This window comes from Manis pentadactyla, chromosome 5 (assembly GCF_030020395.1).
Source record: "Manis pentadactyla isolate mManPen7 chromosome 5, mManPen7.hap1, whole genome shotgun sequence".
NCBI lineage: Eukaryota > Metazoa > Chordata > Mammalia > Pholidota > Manidae > Manis > Manis pentadactyla.
Window position 1 is genome coordinate 169,414,698 of NC_080023.1, and position 18,229 is coordinate 169,432,926.

General features: G+C 46.0%; 1 protein-coding gene across 2 annotated transcripts in view; it reads right to left on the minus strand.

Moving 5' to 3' along the window:
• The window catches only part of ZFP64 (ZFP64 zinc finger protein), a 64,330-nt gene that overhangs the window by 8,554 nt on the left and 37,547 nt on the right, over positions 1-18,229 (minus strand). Inside the window, exon 1 of one of the 2 annotated variants that reach the window (XM_036901951.2) lies at positions 4,102-5,462. The exons of the other annotated variant lie outside the window; for it this stretch is intronic. Within the exon in view, the coding sequence (XP_036757846.1) occupies positions 4,102-4,183 (82 nt within the window). The 5' untranslated portion in view covers positions 4,184-5,462. Of the gene's footprint in view, positions 1-4,101; positions 5,463-18,229 lie in introns of those variants that run through there. 2 annotated transcript variants of the gene reach the window in all.

Sequence of the window (18,229 nt, forward strand, 5' to 3'; positions counted from 1 at the left end):
CATGCAGAAGAAACAAGATTGACCACGTGTAATTAACTGAAGCCAAGAGACAGTATACAGCCAGCTCACTGTCATCCTCTATCCTTTTAGCAAAACCATGTTAACTGCCATTTCCATATCGCCAAAACGGTCATATAACTTCGTGTTGTTCAATCTAACATGTAGGTTTAAGCGTTTCTATGACAAAAACTAGGTACTCCTAAAAGACTGTAAAGTAATTCCTCTACAAACAGACTGAAGTCTAAGGAAAAGAGGCGCTGACAATGTCTGATATCTTCAAATATACTGACTAGTTTATGAATTACAGGCCCAGGTCTGGGACTTCATTTTTGCCTCAAATATAGAAGGTGGATTCTGTTTTCCTCGGGAACCTTCCCTTACCACGAGAAGCTGAGGAGCACACTGGTGAGGGCTTCAGTCCTAGACCTAGGGCTTGCTCAGCTACACACTCTCTGAGTGACTGTGGGCAACTTACTTCACCTTTGGGCCTCAGTTTACTCAGAACAAACTCAGTACAGTGCTCGGCTTGTATGGAGCAAATCCCACTATGGGGCTTCAGCTGGAAAGGCCTGCCTACATCGCATCTCAATAGCTGTGCATGGAGCCCCTTAACAGGGTCTGAACACGGGGCCTGGTCCTGGGACTCTCAAAGAGTAAAGGTTGTGATGTGATTCTGCCCGCAGGGAACATTTAGAAATGCCTGAGGACATTTTTGATTGTCATGCACATGTGCACACATGGGTGATAGTGGCATCTAGTGGATAGGGGTCAGGGACATTGCTATACATCCCACAAGGCACAGGACGGCCCCCCACCTATATCAGAATCACCTGAATGGTGGGTTAAATGGAGTGTCCCAGGCCTCACCCCAGAATCAACAAGTAGGCACAGACCCCAAGAATCTGCATTTTTAGAGCATTTCCCCAAGTGATCTCATTCCACTCCATCTCTAGCTACCCACAGGGCAGTCCCCAGAGCACTAACATCAGCACAACCTGGCAGCTTGCTAGAAATGCAGAATCTCAGGTCCCAGAACTACAGAATCAAGCTGCACTTAACAAGCTCCCCAGGGGATCCCAGTGCACATGCAAATTGGACAAGGGCATCTCTAAGCCAGTGCTTTTCAAAAGCGTGTGCATCAGAATCATTCGGAGGGCTTGTTAAGGTGCCTGCGGTTTGGGCTCGGCCTCTAGAGCTCTGAATTCAGAAGGTCTGCAGCGGAGCTGGAAATTTTTCATTTCTAACAAGTTCCCAGGGGGATATGGGTGCTGGTCTTGTGACCACACTTTTGAGAACTTCTGCCCCGTGAGAAAGGAAGCTGGCTCTGAGGAGATGCTCAGATTTTCAGGGCTAGTTTTCAGCTGATCAAAACCCTCACTTGCTAGATTTGAAGCCCATCATCACTATGCCCCTCAGAGGAAAATACAACCTTGTACTACTTAGAAATTCATGTTTTCAAGAGTTTGACAGTTTTGAGGGTTAATCCCTGAGAAGTCAAGTAAAACGAAATGCTGAGGGTGAAAAGAGGTCATAAAGCAGTACTTTAGGGAGCTGACTGGGAAGCCAGCCGGCACATTTCAAAATCCAGTTCTATCATTAGCTGTATGACCCTGGGTAAATTATTCCACTTGTCCCTCAGTTGCCACATCTGTGAAGTGGGGATTATGGACCCTATCTCATAGGTTTAGATGAAGATTAAGCTTAACATAGGTACAAGAATCCTGTACAAAAGTCAGCACTCTGTTATTGGTTTATTCATGGACGTGTACACATTTGAGCCACCAGATCCTCAGGAAGAGGGAAATGCATTGTGCAATGACAACTTGATAGACAGAAGGGAGACTGGTGGGTTAAAGCTACTGGAAAACTGTCCAACACCATAAAGGGTCATCCTGGAAAAATGTGGAGATGCTCAAGGTGCATCTCAAGGTGAAGCAAACAAAGGAAAGCAGGAAACAAGAAGCCCACACCTCCTGAGAAAGGTACAGCTGACACAGAGGCCCTCCCAGTCTGAAAGTGGGGGTGGGCCGAATTTGACAGAACTCAATTTAGCACAGCAGACCTTTCAACCTTTTGAGAAACACTTTCCTTCTGTAAGGTTGTTTTCCCGGGCCTACTTTTTTTTTTTTTTTTAAACTGGTGGTGATGAAGTCTACCAATTCACCTGCTCCATTTCCTCTCAAAGCTACCAGAGCTGCAAAGCCATTTGCAAATTAGGAATGGTCCACCCCTGCTAAACTAAAAAAAAAATGTGGGCCTCTTGCTCAGCCTAAATATGGGCCTTGCTCACAAACCTAAAATACAAGGGCGGGGAAAGCATGCAGATTGACGGGGGACAATACCCATCAGTTGGAAGACTGATTTTCCTTCAAGCAGGGGCTGGTGTTGAAGCCACTGGTGCATCGTTCGGATCCTGCCGTGCCCCCACAGGCGGGCACCCAGTACAGAGCACCCTCCCCAGGCCCTCCAAACGTAGGGGCCGCTTGCCGAGGAGCATTGGCTGTGCCATTTGCTGAATAAAAGCAGCCCCTGGCACCCTCTCTGAACAACCTGGGTTGATTGAGGAGTCGTCTTTTATAACCGCTTCCCCCTAAAGGTGCAACATCCTCAGTGACTCCAATTTCTCTTTATGGGGTCAGCAGGAGCCCTGCCCCCACCCCAGGAAGACCCTCTGGTTCCACCCCAGGCCTCGGGCGCAGTGTCAGTTACGGCAGCTCCATCCAACCAAGCTGGCTTTGAACACAAGCTTCTCTCACCCCCTTCTTGGGCGTGTGCAGTCACCACGACACCCCCAGACCGATCCCCAACTGGCGGTCTGAGCCTTCCCCGAGGAGACCCGACGTCCCTCTCCCTTTACGCTCCGGGAAAACCCAGGGAAAGGGGAGAAGGGGAGAAAGCTCGGGGAAGACCCCCCTCCCCAGCCACTTGCCAAGAACGGGTTATCAGCTAACCACTGCGGGAAGGGGGGAGGCCGGAAGGATCCGGTAGGAACCTACAAGGTCCTAAGCTCAGTGCAGGACAATCACAGGAGGAAGCGCTTTAGAAATGCGGGTTCCCCGACTCCACGCCCCCCCCAGGGATCGCCCCAGCGGGGGGAGGTGGCGGCTGCCTGAGGGTGGACCCAGGAATGCAGCGAGTCAGCAAAGTTCCCTGCCCCCAGGCTCTTGATCCGAGGAGGCTCCGCGGGCCACCAATACCGCCTGGGGGGCTTAGGGCAGTCTTCACCCCGCCCGGCCCTCCAGCCACGGGGCAGCAGGGCTGAGCCCGGGTCCGACCGCTTAGGGTAAAAGGCAAAGCCCTCCCTGGGGCTCGCGGGGCCGGGTCACCTCTCGGGCTGCACCCGAGCCGCTCCAGGCCCCCCTTGCTGACATCCCAGGCCTCCGCACCTGCTGTTCCTCTGCCCGGGGTGCTCTTCCCCCACAAGGCCACCTCCACGGCCGGCTCCCTCACAACCTGCAGGTCGTCACTCCCCAGTGCCCTGCTGGGCGAAGCCTGCCCCAGACCTCGCGTTTGAAATGACCCCCGCCCCCCAAGCTCCCACCCCTGCCTTCTGCCGTCTCCCCCGCTCCCCGCTTTCCCTTCTGTGCCCTCAGCTCCAGCAGGGCCGGAGTTTGCACTCCTTGTTGGGGGCTGTGCCCCTCTCCAGCACCCAGCCCCGCGCCCCCGGCAGAAACGCAGCCCTTTTTCAGACAACCCTCTCCCCAAAGACGCCCAGGGCGCGGGTCTCCGGGCGCCCATCTCCTGCACGCGCAGCCCCAACCCAGCGCCGAGAAGGCCGGGGACCCGGGGACGGCGCACCCCAAAGACAGCCTCCGCCGGGTTCTCAGAGCATCCTTCCGGCGGGCCTGGGAGATGGGCCATCACTTAGTGGTGCTTAGGGAGAGTGGCTGGATAAGCCCACGCACGGAGCAGCCAGGGTACCCCAGGAGGGTCAACTTACAAGGAGGCGTAGATCACAAAGGCGGGGCACCGAGGCCTGAGCCCCACAACTCGAGCTGGCCTCCCACGCCCGGTGCCGGGCTCTGGCACCCGCGCGGCCCCGGGGGGCGCCCGCGAAGCAGCAGCCTCCAGCCCCCGCGGGGCGTCCGCAGCGTTACTCACCCGGCCACCCCGCCACTTCAGGGCGCGCAGGCTGCTGCTCCGAGTCGAGGTGCTGGGGCTTGGCCTGCTTGCGCCGCGACATGGCGTGAGGACCGCGCCCCCGGCGCGTCCCTACGAGTGGCCGACTTGACAAAACCGACTCCTGGATGGAGTTCGGTAATTACCCCCCTCGGCCAGAGCGCGCATGTCCCGGCACTTGGGCTCCGGAGCGAGCAGGCCGATTTATCACGCGCGCTGACGGCTGATTGGCCCGGAGCCAAGACCTCGGGGTCCCTGGGACTCGCTGCCTGCGCCCCCGCAGCCGCCCCGGCCGAGAGCTCGTTAGAAATGCAGACTCTCGGGCTCCACCCCAGACCCGCTGAATCAGAATCTGCATTTTAACAAGCTCCCTAGGTGATTCGCATGCACATTAAAGTTTGAGAAACCGCGTCTGCATTTTAACGAGATCCCCAGGTGATTCGTTTGCCCATTAAAATTTCAGAAGCACAGCTCTCTCCAACTTTAATGCGCGCACGAATCACTGGGGATCTCGTTAAAATGCAGATTCTGACTCAGTGGGTCTGTACTGGGGCCTGAGCTTCTGTATTTCTAACGAGCTCCCCGGTGAGGCCGTTGGGGTGGCTGCTGCACTGGCTGTGTTCTTAGATTCTGACTTAATTGGTCTGAACTGAAACCTGGGCATCGGTTTTCTCTCTCTCTCTCTTTTTTTTTAAGCTTCCCAGGTTATTCTGAGGCGCAGCCAAGGTTGAGACGCACGACTTCCACTCGTGGTTCTCCGCCGTAGCTGCAGATTCGAATTTGAAATTTAAATGAGGCCAGAGTGACTCCAATCGCAGGGTGAAAGCACTGCTCGTGGAGGAGCCGGTTAAAGATGCGGATTCCAAAAGTTTTGGCTGCAGGCGGTGGAGTCCAGGAATCTGTGTTTCTCCGCGATGCTCCCCCGCCCCCAGCCCTGTGACTCGGGCGCCCAGTGTCCCAGACCACACAGAAGCAGCCTGGGGCCAGCAGGGGCGCGCCCCTCCCAGCAGGTGACTGGGGCGTGGTCCTCTGGGGTGGGGGTGGGGGGGTTGAGCTAATTGGCGTTCGTGCTCAGACTGGCTGGGACCTTGATGAGACCCGAGGGTACCCCCTCCTTGCACCAGGTGAACGACATCCAACGGGGAGCAAGAAAGCTACTTATATCCCCCAGGTGTTTATTTTCTTCAAATTGGCGAGTTACTTAAGACGAGGCTGTGCCCTAAGCTTGCCCCAACCCGAGCATCACGTGGGCGTCCTTGTTCAAAAGACCCAGGTTCGGCTCGGAATCCGGCGGGCGGCGCCTGGCCATCTGCATTTCTACCAGCGCCGCGGATTTCTGCGGCTGGCCCCGGCCCTCTGCGGTTTCGCAGCCTCCCTTATACGCCTTCTGCAAGGTCACCGCTGGCAAACCCTAGCGGAAGGCCTGCAGAAAGAGCATATTCAAATCTCTCAAAAATTGGGCTGTTTTCCTCAAACTTCCCGTTGATTTCCAATTTGTAAATTGATTTTAGGCAAGTTGGTGTATTGCCGGGTGAGGTCACTCGAGGTTAAAATTTCGAGACTTAAAAAAAACCTAAGCAAGGTTTACAATTTTGAGATGTGTGTGTAGCAGTCACTCATACACGTAAAGCCATCTGAAAACACGAATGTGCTGGTGTCTATAGTGTTTCCTTTGGGAATGTCTCAGAAGGATAGCGGATAAACTGAGGACAGTGGCTGCCTCTGGGGAAGTGGAGTGGGGAGGACTGGGGGAGTCTGATACCCCTTTACCCTGCCTGAGGTGTGTATACAGGTGTTTACAGTGCTATGTTTACAGTGCACTTCTCAGCTCAGGTGCACACAGCTGGATCACTCAGTCCTTGGTACAGGACATGTCAGAAGTAATCCATCCCTCATCAATATATGTTTGGTTGCTTGTTTATTCCTTGGCTTATGATACAATAGAGACCTCACCAACCTAAGTGAGGGCCTTAACCACAACCCACATTTCTCATATGGCCCGTCTCCCCACCTCCCACCCCCCAACTTCATAGCCATCAACCTAAATCCCCCCATACTTCTTTGTTTTTTCTTTTTACCAAGTTGTTTTTGCACTTATAAGTGTTCTTAAACAAACATACCATTTTAATTTGTAAAGAACTTCAAAGATAATACAATCTTCCAGGAATTACTTTCCCCCACCTCTTTGTTATATTGCTAAGATCATCCAAATTGCCGTCACTGTCATCTGTCCATTTTGACTGATGTGAAAACAACACAGTTTATTCACCTGCCCTCCTGTTGATGGGCACTTGGGTTGTTTCCTAGACTTTGCCATGTGAATAGTGTGGCTATGATCTTTCTGAAAAAGGGTCAACAGTTTCTTAAGTGAACATAAACATTGGTTGAAATGTAGGTGTTTAAAAGATTGTCAGAGTGGTGGCAATGATTTATACTTCTCTCTGCAATGTAACATACCATGGAACCACACTCAGTATTATCAGATGTCTTAATTTTTGCCAACCAAGTTGATATACAATGGTATTTCGCTATGGTCCTGATTTATATTTTCCCTGCCTGTATTAGTTCAACAAAGAAACAGTGAAAATTACTGTTTTCCATAAATATAATGACAGCTCCTGATTAAATTTGTTTTGTTTTTTGAAGGCATTCTTTTATTATTTTACAGTATATCTGCTTAAAGTTATGGTTCTAAATTAAGTTTGTTACCATGTTCGGTTTCAATGGCTTGATGTCAAGGGTCATTAGTGAAACTTATGATATATAGATCTAAGTCAAAGTAAGATATCATTGGCTATGCTAAGTCATGATTCTCCTTTTTCAGTCCCATTCACCAGTTATACAAATTGACTATTCATTTTCTTTTAATGAAGTCCAACTTGTGAAATATCCAGCTTTCCTGATAATCAACCTGGGCTTTTTTGCCAACTAAACTGAAGAGGGTGCATCACTCCGTCTTTAACAAATGAATTTCAAACCCACGAAGCTCTTTATATGGAAGATGTTTAAACAGAATAGAAAATTCTATTGCTAAGTTTAAACAGGCCAGATAGAGGCTTTTTATAGATGACAACTTTTCATTGTTTTCAGCCACAAAGTTATATAACAAAGGAATCATGGCCAAATCTGCATTTCAAAATACTCTCTCCAGAGGATGTTTCTCTTGGGAACTAGTTACTTTCTCATTCTTCATGTCACCTTGACTTGATTTTTAAAAAATGGCTATCACAGAGGAAGTCAATAAATTTGTCGCTTTGTAAAAGAGAAATGGAGCATATCTGTAATTTTGATAACTTGTAAGTATTTGGCCCAGAGATAAACAGTGCACCTCTGAATTATGCAAAAGATTCTCTTGGTTACACCACAGCTCTACAAAGCATTGGGCAGATTCCAGAGGCAGTATGATGTAATAACCAAGTGCCCAGGCCAGAGCCAGCCTGAGTTAGAATCCTGGCTCTGTTACCGTGTAAACTTGAGAAAGTTGCTCTGTACCCCCGTTTTCTCATTGATAAAAAGGCAATGCTAATACAGCTAGGGTGGTTGTGAGGATGAATGGATTTATATATTTAAAGTATATTTATATATGTAAAGTACACAGGACAACGTCTAGTACAGAGGCCGTGCTCACTGTGGTAACTATAACTCCTACCCTATTATTATAAAAAAGATTGTTATCTATAATAATAGTGAACACTCACCTAGAATGGTGGTTCTAATTAAGTAGGCACAGATATTGTTTTATATGGAAATAAACTAGAAGCAAACAAGGCTGTGTTGACATTTCTCAGACCTTCTGAGCTGTAGATTTCCTATGCCTTCATATCAGTTTTAGTGTTTTAAATGAGTAGTTAATATACTACTCAAATAATTGCTTTCTTTAAGAGAAGTAGATAAAAATAAATTGTAATTTTCTCTCTGATTGTCCTGGGCCTCCTGTGGGTGCGAGCACCTTGCGTGGGTCATGCTCCTCTAAGCCACCTTTGACTCTGTCATCACCACTGTGATTCTCCACTATGGATACAAGAATGAATGAGTAAATGGCTATCCAGATACAAAGGTTTCTCAATCCATGTAAAGCTAGACAGGGGCAAACCTTAGTTCTTCATCTGCCAGGAATTAATTTGTTCACCTGATGCATTTTTGAGCCCACACTATCGCCTGGCTCTGTTCCAGGTTCTGGGTAGTGTGACATGCAAGAGAAACAAGATCCAGTGGGTTGGTCAGAGCTAGAAGGAGAAATGAGCGCACAAGGTCACGGCAGGTAACAATGGGCACCACAGTCAAGATGAAGTGGGGCGGCGGTAGTGACTGGGTGATGGTGGTGGGGTGCTGAGTATGGCTAGAAGTGACCTTTGAGCTAAAACCTGAATGCAATAGGCAGCCATGGGAAGAACCAGAGAGAGAGCATTTCTGGGAGAGGAAACAATAAAGCTCTAAGGAGAACAGCTTTGGCATGTTTGATGTAAGTAAGAAGATTCAGTGAGTAGCTGGTTCCCAGGGGAGAAAAACATAGCTCCTAAAATACGAAAAAAAAAAAATCCAAGCTCACTCATGATGAAAGAAATGTAAGTTAAAATAAACGGAAATACTGTTTTACATCCTTTCTAAATAGAAAAGACCACACACACATATTAGTAAAGCTGGGCATATGCTATGATCCAGTTATCCGTCCCCACACTGTACTTCCCAAAGTTCCTGAGCCTGAGAAGCACCTGGGGACCTTGTTAAATGCGGATTCTGACTCCAGTGTGTCTCAGAGCACCCGGGGACCCTGTTAAGAAGTAGAGTCTGACTTCAGTGCTTTTCAAACACTAATGTGCAGAAGAATGATGGAGGATCAAGTCAAATGCAGATTCTGGGCAGCAAATGTGTAAGACGTGTTCAGCCTCATTAGTCATAAAGGAATGAATATGAAGTCATCATAAATTCCTTTTTTTCCACCTACCAGATCAATAAAAATTAAGAATGCTGATAACATATACTGTTAGCAAGAGCAGGGAAACTGGTCTTCTAATGCATTGTTAGTGGGAGTGCAAATATTGACAGCACTTTGAAGGACAAGTTGGCAGTACATTTTTAAATGGACCCTACTATGAATGATCTATCAATACTGCTTTCCATCTCTTCTTCAGAGAAACATCTGCACATGCGCAAAAGGGAGTGTGTCTAAGGAAGTTTGTTGCAATGCCACTGTCAGCCAAAAAACTGAACGACCTAAACGCCCAACCACAGGAGAGTGGTTAGGTTAAACTGAGGTTTCACCATACCATGGAATACCAGGCAGCACACGAAAGTAATCAGCCACGTCTATCTGTAAAGCATGGCTAGAGTGCTTGATGCATTGCGCTGAGGAGGACGTGCAACTCCCACGTAGACACTTAAACACATTCAAATCCACGTTTTCAATGGGGAAATAGGAAAATCGGGGAAAGCAAGTACTGAAGGATATACACAGGCTATGTGTTAACAAGGCAGGGGTATGACGGTAGCTTTGGGAGGAAGAATTGCAGAACCTGAATTTTCCATGTGTGTGTGTTTGAGGACATTATCCTCAGTACCATTTCCTTTTTTAAAATACAGGGAATGTATTTACATCTGTTTTATAGTTAAAAGTAACAATTAAAATAAATTATGGTTCTGTCATACAATGGAACAAATTCTACATGACTATAAAAAGAATAATGTATTCCTATGTGCACTGATATGGAGTATTCTTCAAGCTATATTAAGTGAAATAGTCAAAGGACAGAAAAGTATACAAACTATGGTGTTGTGTGTGTGTGTATATATATATAAAACATATATAACAGCAGTTCTCTCTATAAAACTTAACACACACACACACACACACACACACACACACACACACATGAGTGCAAAGGAGACCAGGGCACTGGAACATGAGTCATCCCTAGGGACAGGACAGCAGTATTTGTGATGAGGTTGAGGTTGTGGTTGTGAGTGATTGACATCTTGCTATATCCCTTTTTGCAATTTTTAAGTCAAAAAATTTGAAATCACAAAATGTGCAATTTAAGGCATAAAACAGATGACTGCGTAATTATCAACAACTTAAGATCTACAACATTCTTAGTACCAAAGAAACCCTTCACATGTTCCTCTCACAGCTTCTCCTTCCTTCTGCCACTATCCCTAATTTTCAGTAATTGTTACTGAAAAATGGTTTTGTCACCTAAGTAACAGGTTGCTTAGTTCTGCCACTCTTTTGGACTGTATGAGTGGTTCTTCCTTCCCTTGCTTCTTGAAGTTTGTGAGGTTCAACATGTTGCTGCAGGCAGCTGTAGTCCATTCATTTTCATTCTGGCATAACATCCAGTGTGTGAATACACCACACTTTATCTGTCTACTGAAGACACTGCCAGTGGGTGTTTTCCAACTGGGTAATTCTGAGCCGTGAACATTCTTGCAAGGTTTCCTGATTCACATGTTTAAGTTTTGCTATGCCCAGAAATCTGCATTTAACAAGATCCCTACATGATTCTTCTGCACATAAGAATCTGAGAAGCACTGAAATCAGAATCCCCTTATTAACAAAGTCCCCAGGTGATCTGTACCCATGTTAAATTTTGAGACACACCGGAGTCAGAATCTGCACTTTCACAAGGTTCCCGGGTGACTCTCATGCTTTGCAGGTTTGAGAAGTGCAGTGTGGGGAGGAATACCTGGATCATAGCACATGCTCATGGCCAACTTTCCTAGGAAATGCCAAACTGTTTTCCAATGTGCCAGATCAATTTACATTCCCATCAGTGTCTATAACTTCTTAAATCAAAGTGAAAAAAAGAAGCTGGTTAAAAAGTCATTAGGGCACAGTCTTAGTTGAAACTGGAAATAACCACTATACAAATCCTGTTTTCATCCTCCTGTTTCCTTTCTGTCCCCCCACCCCACCCCCACCACCCAGGTCCTCCTCTTCATGGATTAGAATCTGAAATGATGAAATGAAGTACTGGAGGAAGGAACTGGGTGGGCAGCAAAGAGGATCAGGGCCTTTATTTACACAGAAAACAAACCGCCTCCAATTTACCTGCCAGCTCCTACAGGTTTGAAAGTTCCTGGACTGTAAAGGAATGTTGTCCAAGAATAGGAATTCTAAACTTCTAGACCCTGGGCCGGGTGTGGCAGGCCTGGTATTGTCACTTGTCTTACCTACCTCTGAGAAAAATGAGCTTCCAATCCCTTTCTGGCAATGATGAATTCACCCAGACCAATTGTAATTTTCATGTTCTTTTAGCGTTTTTTTATGCCTTATGTCACATAGACTCCCTGACTCTGACATTTTCTCCCAGGGCTTGTTCCAGAGCCATTCATTTGTTTAACAAACATTAATTGGGTTCCATCTGGGCGTGAGGTGCTTTGCTAACCTCTAGGAATGCCACAGCAAGCCTTTAAGGAAGTCACAGGGTAGTCAGGAGGGAAAATAAGTAAACAGGCAGTTACAGTACAGTGTGATAAAGGCTCACACGGTGGTCAGGCAAAGCTTCCTGCAAGAGGCGGATTCATAGATGGACAGGATGAGTAGGTCTTGGGCAGGTAAAGAAGTAAGGCGAGGAAAGTTCCAGGCAGAGGAGATAGCCTGTGTAAAGCTCGGTAGATAGAGAGATGGCACTTTTGAGGAAGCTCAGTTGGGCAGTGTCTGTGAAGCACAATAAAACAAAATGCAATAAAACAAGGTATGCCTGTAGTGGCAACATGCTTAGGGCATTACCCGGTACAGAAGGAGCAGTCATTGAGAAACGACTTTTGTGTACCAATAACTATAGATATCCAAGGCTTCCTTTGACTCAGTTTCTGTAATCGAGGATCCATTAGTCAGGATTGTATGCTTGCAAGTAACAAAACACCCAACTAATACTGCTTTAAGGACAAAACAAAACTTGTGTCAAAGAACTGAAGGTCGGGAGTATGTTTTTGTGTCAGTTCTGGCTTCATCCAGGGGCTCAAATGCGGTCCTGCTGGCCTGGCCTTCCTCTACTCCTCTAAGCATGGCTCTGCAGGGGTTTGTTCGCTCCCAGGAGGTTCTCTCATGGGGGCAGCTTCTGACTCGCTCCTAGTGAGCCCCACCTCGCCTTTGGCTAATCACCTCTCCTAGAGTTTGGGTTGGACCTAGGGACTCACTTCTAACAAACAGAATTTGGCAAAAGTGATGGAACGTCACTTCTGAGATTAGATTACAAAAAGACTCTAGCTTTCTTCCTGTTCACCCTGTCTTGTTCTCTCTTGCTGGCTGGCTTGCTCCTGTGGAAGCCAGCAGCCATGTTGTGAGCTGTCCTATGGAGGGGTCCATGTGGCAAGATACTGATGAGAGCCTCTGGCCAACAGCCAGTGAGGAAATAAGGTCTTCAGCCCAATGGCCCACAAGTAACTAAATCCTGCCAACCACACAGGAGTGAGCTCGAAAGCAGATCTGTCCCCAGTCAAACCTTCAGATGAGACCCCAGCCCTGACCCACAACTTGATCATAGCCTGAGAGACACCTTGAGACAGAAGACCCAGCTCAGCTGTGCTTGGCCTCCTGACCCATAGAAACTGAAATAATAAATGTTTTTCATTTTAAGCCACTAGGTTTTGGAGTAATTTGTGACATAGCAATAGGTAAATAATATATCTCTATTTGGCAGCTTGGGCAGTACATGCCTTATATCCTCATAGCTCCACAGCAAAGAACAGTAAAAAAAAGTGCCTTTTTCTAGGATTCAGCCCTGGTTAGGTCTGATTGGCTTGCCTTGCATCATACACCCATCTATTAAACCAGGAGATGGCAAACTATGGCCTGCAGGCCCAATCTGGCCATGGACTCTTTGTGTATATAAGGTTTTATTGAAACACAGTCCCATTCATTTATATGCATTGTCTACAGCTGTTTTTGTGCTAAAACTGCCAAGTTCAGTAGCTGCAACAAAGACTAGACCACCCTTTATATCTAAACTATTTACTATCAGTTTTTTTCTCTTGAAACCAGCAATCATTTTTGTTGCTTTAGAAAAAACTTGCTGCCCCTTACTTTAGGCCAATATCGTTGACCAAGGTCAAGGGATACTATGATTGGCCAAATGTGGGACACATGCCCTCCCCCCACACAGGGATATGTCAGCTCCATCTGAAGCATTTGGACTGACAACAGAGGTGGAGTGGATCTCCAAGGAAAAGCTAGGAAATGTTGAGAGCAGACAAGAGATGGAGCCTCTGCAATGAACATTAATGGTTTTGCCTGACCACGCTGACCTCCTTCCCTTGAAGACTAGTTCTGGTGGGGCTGCTAGGTAGGGAAAGCCACCGATAGCCACAGGAGTGGGCCACCAGCGAGGATGGGCTCATCCTAGCTCACCGTATCCCCCTGAGCATGGCACTGGTCTGGCACTGGGCATGTGCCTCAGTGGAGCACTGTACCTGGGATATTTATACATCCAAGCAAAGAGAGAAAGACTGCCTTCTGGGTTTGCTAAATTGGGCTGATAAGCTGGTGTTTCAACCCATGTTCTTCTGCCATGTACAGAAAAGCCATCTGCACGAGGAAAGAATAAAGCCAAGTAAAGGTCAGAAGCAATGAGCATGATTCTGAGAAGCAAGAGGCCACACAAGACCACCTCTCTGGTTTAGGTCCCAAGGTCCCCAGAGCAGTTCTGACTCCCTGTTTCTTTCTTAGATTCTGGAAACTACCTAGTATCTGTCCGGGAAGTTGTCTTCTTATTTCTGCTAGTTTGGGCATGTTTTCTGTTACTTGTAACCAAAGGAGTGCTAGAAATACCTGGGAAAGCTGTAGAGAAAAGCCAGAGAAGGACTTCCCTTACCTGAAGTCAGAAGGAAGCAGAAATCCTAAGTAAGTAGAAGGCATGAGGTACGTAAAAGATCCAGAATAGAGGACAAGGTACAGAACAGAAAAAAAGAAAACCAAGCAAACAGATAAATGTGGAATACTTGAGTCTTCTTTACTGCAAAGAAAATAGCCAAGAATTCCTAGAACTAATCAACTTTAGTCCCAGCGTCTTATCTCTCACACACCTGAGGTCGAGCTTTGATTTACTTGCATTGCAGATACCTTCCTACATTTTTGTATTCACCTGGGTCTTAAAGGCATTTAAGCCCCAGTTTATACTCTCTTTAAGTATGAAATAGTTTCAGTACAGCATGAAAAATAGAGTCAATGATTCTGTAACACCTTTCCATATTGACAGATAGTAACCACACCAAGTGGGGGTGAGGATTGAATAATATGGGTTGTATACTTGAACCCAATATAAGATTGTATATCAATGATGCTTCCATTAAAAAAGAGAGTAGTTTCGCATGAGTTGGTATACAATGATTTCAGGATCTTTAGCCCCGAGATGGGGGGTGGGGAGTTGTAAAACTACTCTACCCTCCCAGAGTACCTGTTGTACAGAAAAAGGGCCTGGCACACAGTAGATGCTTAATACAATTTTATGAAATGCATCTTGAATCTTGAATGATATGTTGTTACATGAAAGAAAAAAAGAAAGGCAAGCTACAAGACAGTATATAGAATAAGGGCCATTAAAAAGAATCAAGGGGAGAAAAAGATAGAAAAACTATACATATAAGCATGTGTAAGCATGTGACTGCTTTTGGGGAAGGGAATTAGGGATCCCGTGTAGGAAGGAGAATAATTTTTCAGTATGTATACCACATTGAAATGTTTGAATTTTTTTTTCACTCTGTGCATGTATTACTTTTTCAATTAAAAATGTGCTGTAATGACAGGGGCATGTTAGAGAAATAGAGTAGCTGGTTGATAGACTCTTCATAGAAAGAATATGGATGTTCACTAAAAAAAATTCTTTCAAATTTGCTGTCTGAAACATTTTACAAAAAAAAAATTATTGGGTCACTTTTACTTTAAAAAGTTGCCACCCTGGGATGAAATCAAAAGCCAGCTCTGAAACACGGGTACCCATCTAACTCTCAGAAGGGGGACAGTTCCCATGGGGGCGGTGGGGGCATCTCTCTGCCTAAAGGTGCCAAGTTTGCACTGTTAGAGTGAAAACATCTGAGCTGGCTTTTTAGGTAAGCGCAAGGGTTGAGTCTAGATTATTGACTTCTTTGTTGGCATGGCCTCAAATTCTGTCCAGCTGGAGTCTTCAGTATTGGTCAGTGCCAACAGACCCACTTAATTCAGAGCTTCTTTCTTTGGGAGTGTGTTACCGATTGTAAGCAACAGAAACCCCTGACCAACCGAGCCTAATCAAAGACACAGACACGCTGAGAAAGCAGGTCATTAGTGCTGCCACAACATATGGCTGCAAGAAATCGACTGCCTATTATGTGCTAGGTACGTAGTAGGTATTATTTTATTTAATCCTTCTTTATGACACTATAAGGTAGGTACTGCTATCACTCCCATTATACAGAAAAAGAAACTGAGGTTCAGAGAGATTAGGTCACTTGTCTTGGTCGCATCTCTGGAAAGGTGCAGAGCTGGGATTTGAATCCAGTTCTTTCTGACTCCAGGGCCCTTGTTGTTCACCACTACCCTTTACTGCCAGTTGTTCCAGTTCTCCACGGGCCGGCTGCACAACCCAAGATGGAGAGGTCTTTGAGTGACAGTACTTACTCACCTGCTTAGTGGTCATTTGGGTGTCCCTATGCTGTCTACACTGGATTAGATTGAAAGACAGTCTGTAAAGATGATTGCTGGTTTGTTACCTTGCAAGAAATTTTAATACTGGAAAAAAATGAAGTTCTCATTGAGCCTTCAACATCCCAGTCCTTCAAATCAATCTGAGCTCTCCTGATCTTTCTGAAGACACATGGAAACTTGAGTCAGCTCAGAATGAACAGATGCTCCAGCACCTTATTCCTTTCATGCATCTTCCCCAGGGAGATGCTGAGTCTCAAGAGCCAGTGGGGAAATTGCTGCCTCTAGTGAAAGATGCCCACATGGAGACTAACAGGCCTTAGGCAGACTGGGGGCACAGTCCTATGGGTAGGTCTTCCTTTCCCTTTCCCATGAAAAGTAACTCACCAGAAATAAAAAAATTAAAATAAACACTTTTTTCAAAGGAAGGAAAAGGAAACGAGATGGGAAGAAGAGCCCTGCTATATTTGCATCCAAATTGTATAAAGACAAATACTTTTTCATCACACTTGTGTTGAAAGTGACTTTAAAGTAGTATTGTAGGGAGAACATTATTTCATTCATTCACATAAATACTGAACATCAGACAAGGTGATTCAGGAGGCAATCGTAAGTTGAAGATTTCACTAATTGTCTCCTGAATGAGTCAGTTTTTTTGCTGTGTAACAAACAACCTCAAAATCTCAGTGGCTTTCCACAACAAATACTTGTTTGCTTTTTTATAGGTCTGTGAGTTCACTGTGGCTCTGCTGGGTTTGGATTTAAGCTGAGGGTGAGGCTGAGATCAGCTCCACGTGTCTGTTTATTTCTCTTTGGGCCATCAGCTTCCTAGGGCATGTTCTTCTCATGACAGGTAACTTGAGAATAAGAGGATAAGTCTAATTATAAAGGCACGATTAAAGCCCCTCTTTCCATTAGCTGAAGCAAATCACATGGTTTTTCCCACAATCAATGGGACAGGGAAGCACACCCCACCCACCATGTTTGCTGACAGACGAGGATGCCACAGAGGGAGGCCCGATCTGGAAACAATAATCTAATCAACCACAGCTACTGACTTTGAAAACAGGAATACAATCACACAATGAAGAATAAACAGATTAATATAGACTGAGAGTTACATTTATAGTAATAATAAATTTATACCTAATGGTATTAGGTCAAAAGTTCAAACTTCGATAAGGTTCATGGAACGTGACTTGCTATTTTTCTTGGAAAACTGACCCATGGGGTGTGAAACTCTAATCTTTGCCTGTTGCATTGTGTTGATGTATTCTGCCACTAGGGAGAAGCATTAGTCATAACTTTACAGCTTCTGGGTTTGACCTTCCATCAGTAATAACACAGCACACTGGGAGCTGATTTACACCTGCCCTCCCAGTGTAATTATCAATAGTGACCCTCCACCTTCAAAGCTGTCCCAGTTTGGATGATAAATTACAAGATCATCTTACCTACATATGGTATAAATGTGGCACCTCTCCTCCAGAAATAAACCACCTTCCTTTTTTTTTCTTTTCTCCTCTAGAAAAATGCTCCAATTAAAAATGCCTTCTTTCCTCCAGACCTTCTGATGTTCTGTGACGATGTTCATCTCCCATTTCTCTGTCCCCTGCTTTCAATTGTGGAACTCCTATTTGTCATGTTGACTTCCCACGGGCAGCCTCCCCTGGCATGCTTCTATGTCCCCCACCTAAGCATTTATGTGCTGTGGTGAATGCTAATTTGCCTGCCTGCCTTACTAGACTGTGAGTTCCCAGAGGGCAAGGTTCCTGCCTCCCTGGTGTCACCAACATCATATGGCGCTTGGGCAATTAGTATTTGCTGAATGAATGCAACTGTTATCATTGTTTTCATTATTACTGTAACATATGTCGACATGCAAGCCACACGGAATACTCCTCTTGCCAACCACACTGTCCTCCAGCTCCTCAGTCCCTTGCCCACTCTTCTCTGGTCTCATTAATCTCAAACACCCCAGGCACGCTTCTGGTTTAGGGTTTTTGCACTGGCTGTTCTCTCTGCCTGCAACTGTCTTCCTCTTGATATCCCGAAGGCTCCCTCACTCATTCCAGTCTTTGTTTCAATCTTAACTTCTCAGGGAGGCCTTCCCTGACCACGCTCTTTAAAACTACAATGCCCTCGCCATACCAAATCTCCCCCACCAGTAGCACTCCTCACCTCCTTTGACACTGTATAAGGTACGTACGTATTCTGTGCACTATGTATTGTGTATTGTCTGTTTCCCCACACTGGGATGTAGACCCCAAAGTAGTGAAGACCACTCTCTGTTTGCTCATTGCCACCCCCCAAGTGTCCAGAACTGTACTTGGCACAGAGCAGGTGCTCAAGAAACACTGAATGAATGAATGAATGAATGAGTTGAATGAACATTTCTGGGGACTTTTGTCTGAGGGTTAGAGTGGTCAGAATCTGTCTCAGCCCTCCAAATCCATAGATTTGGTGGAGGAAACAACAAAATAGGACAGTGCC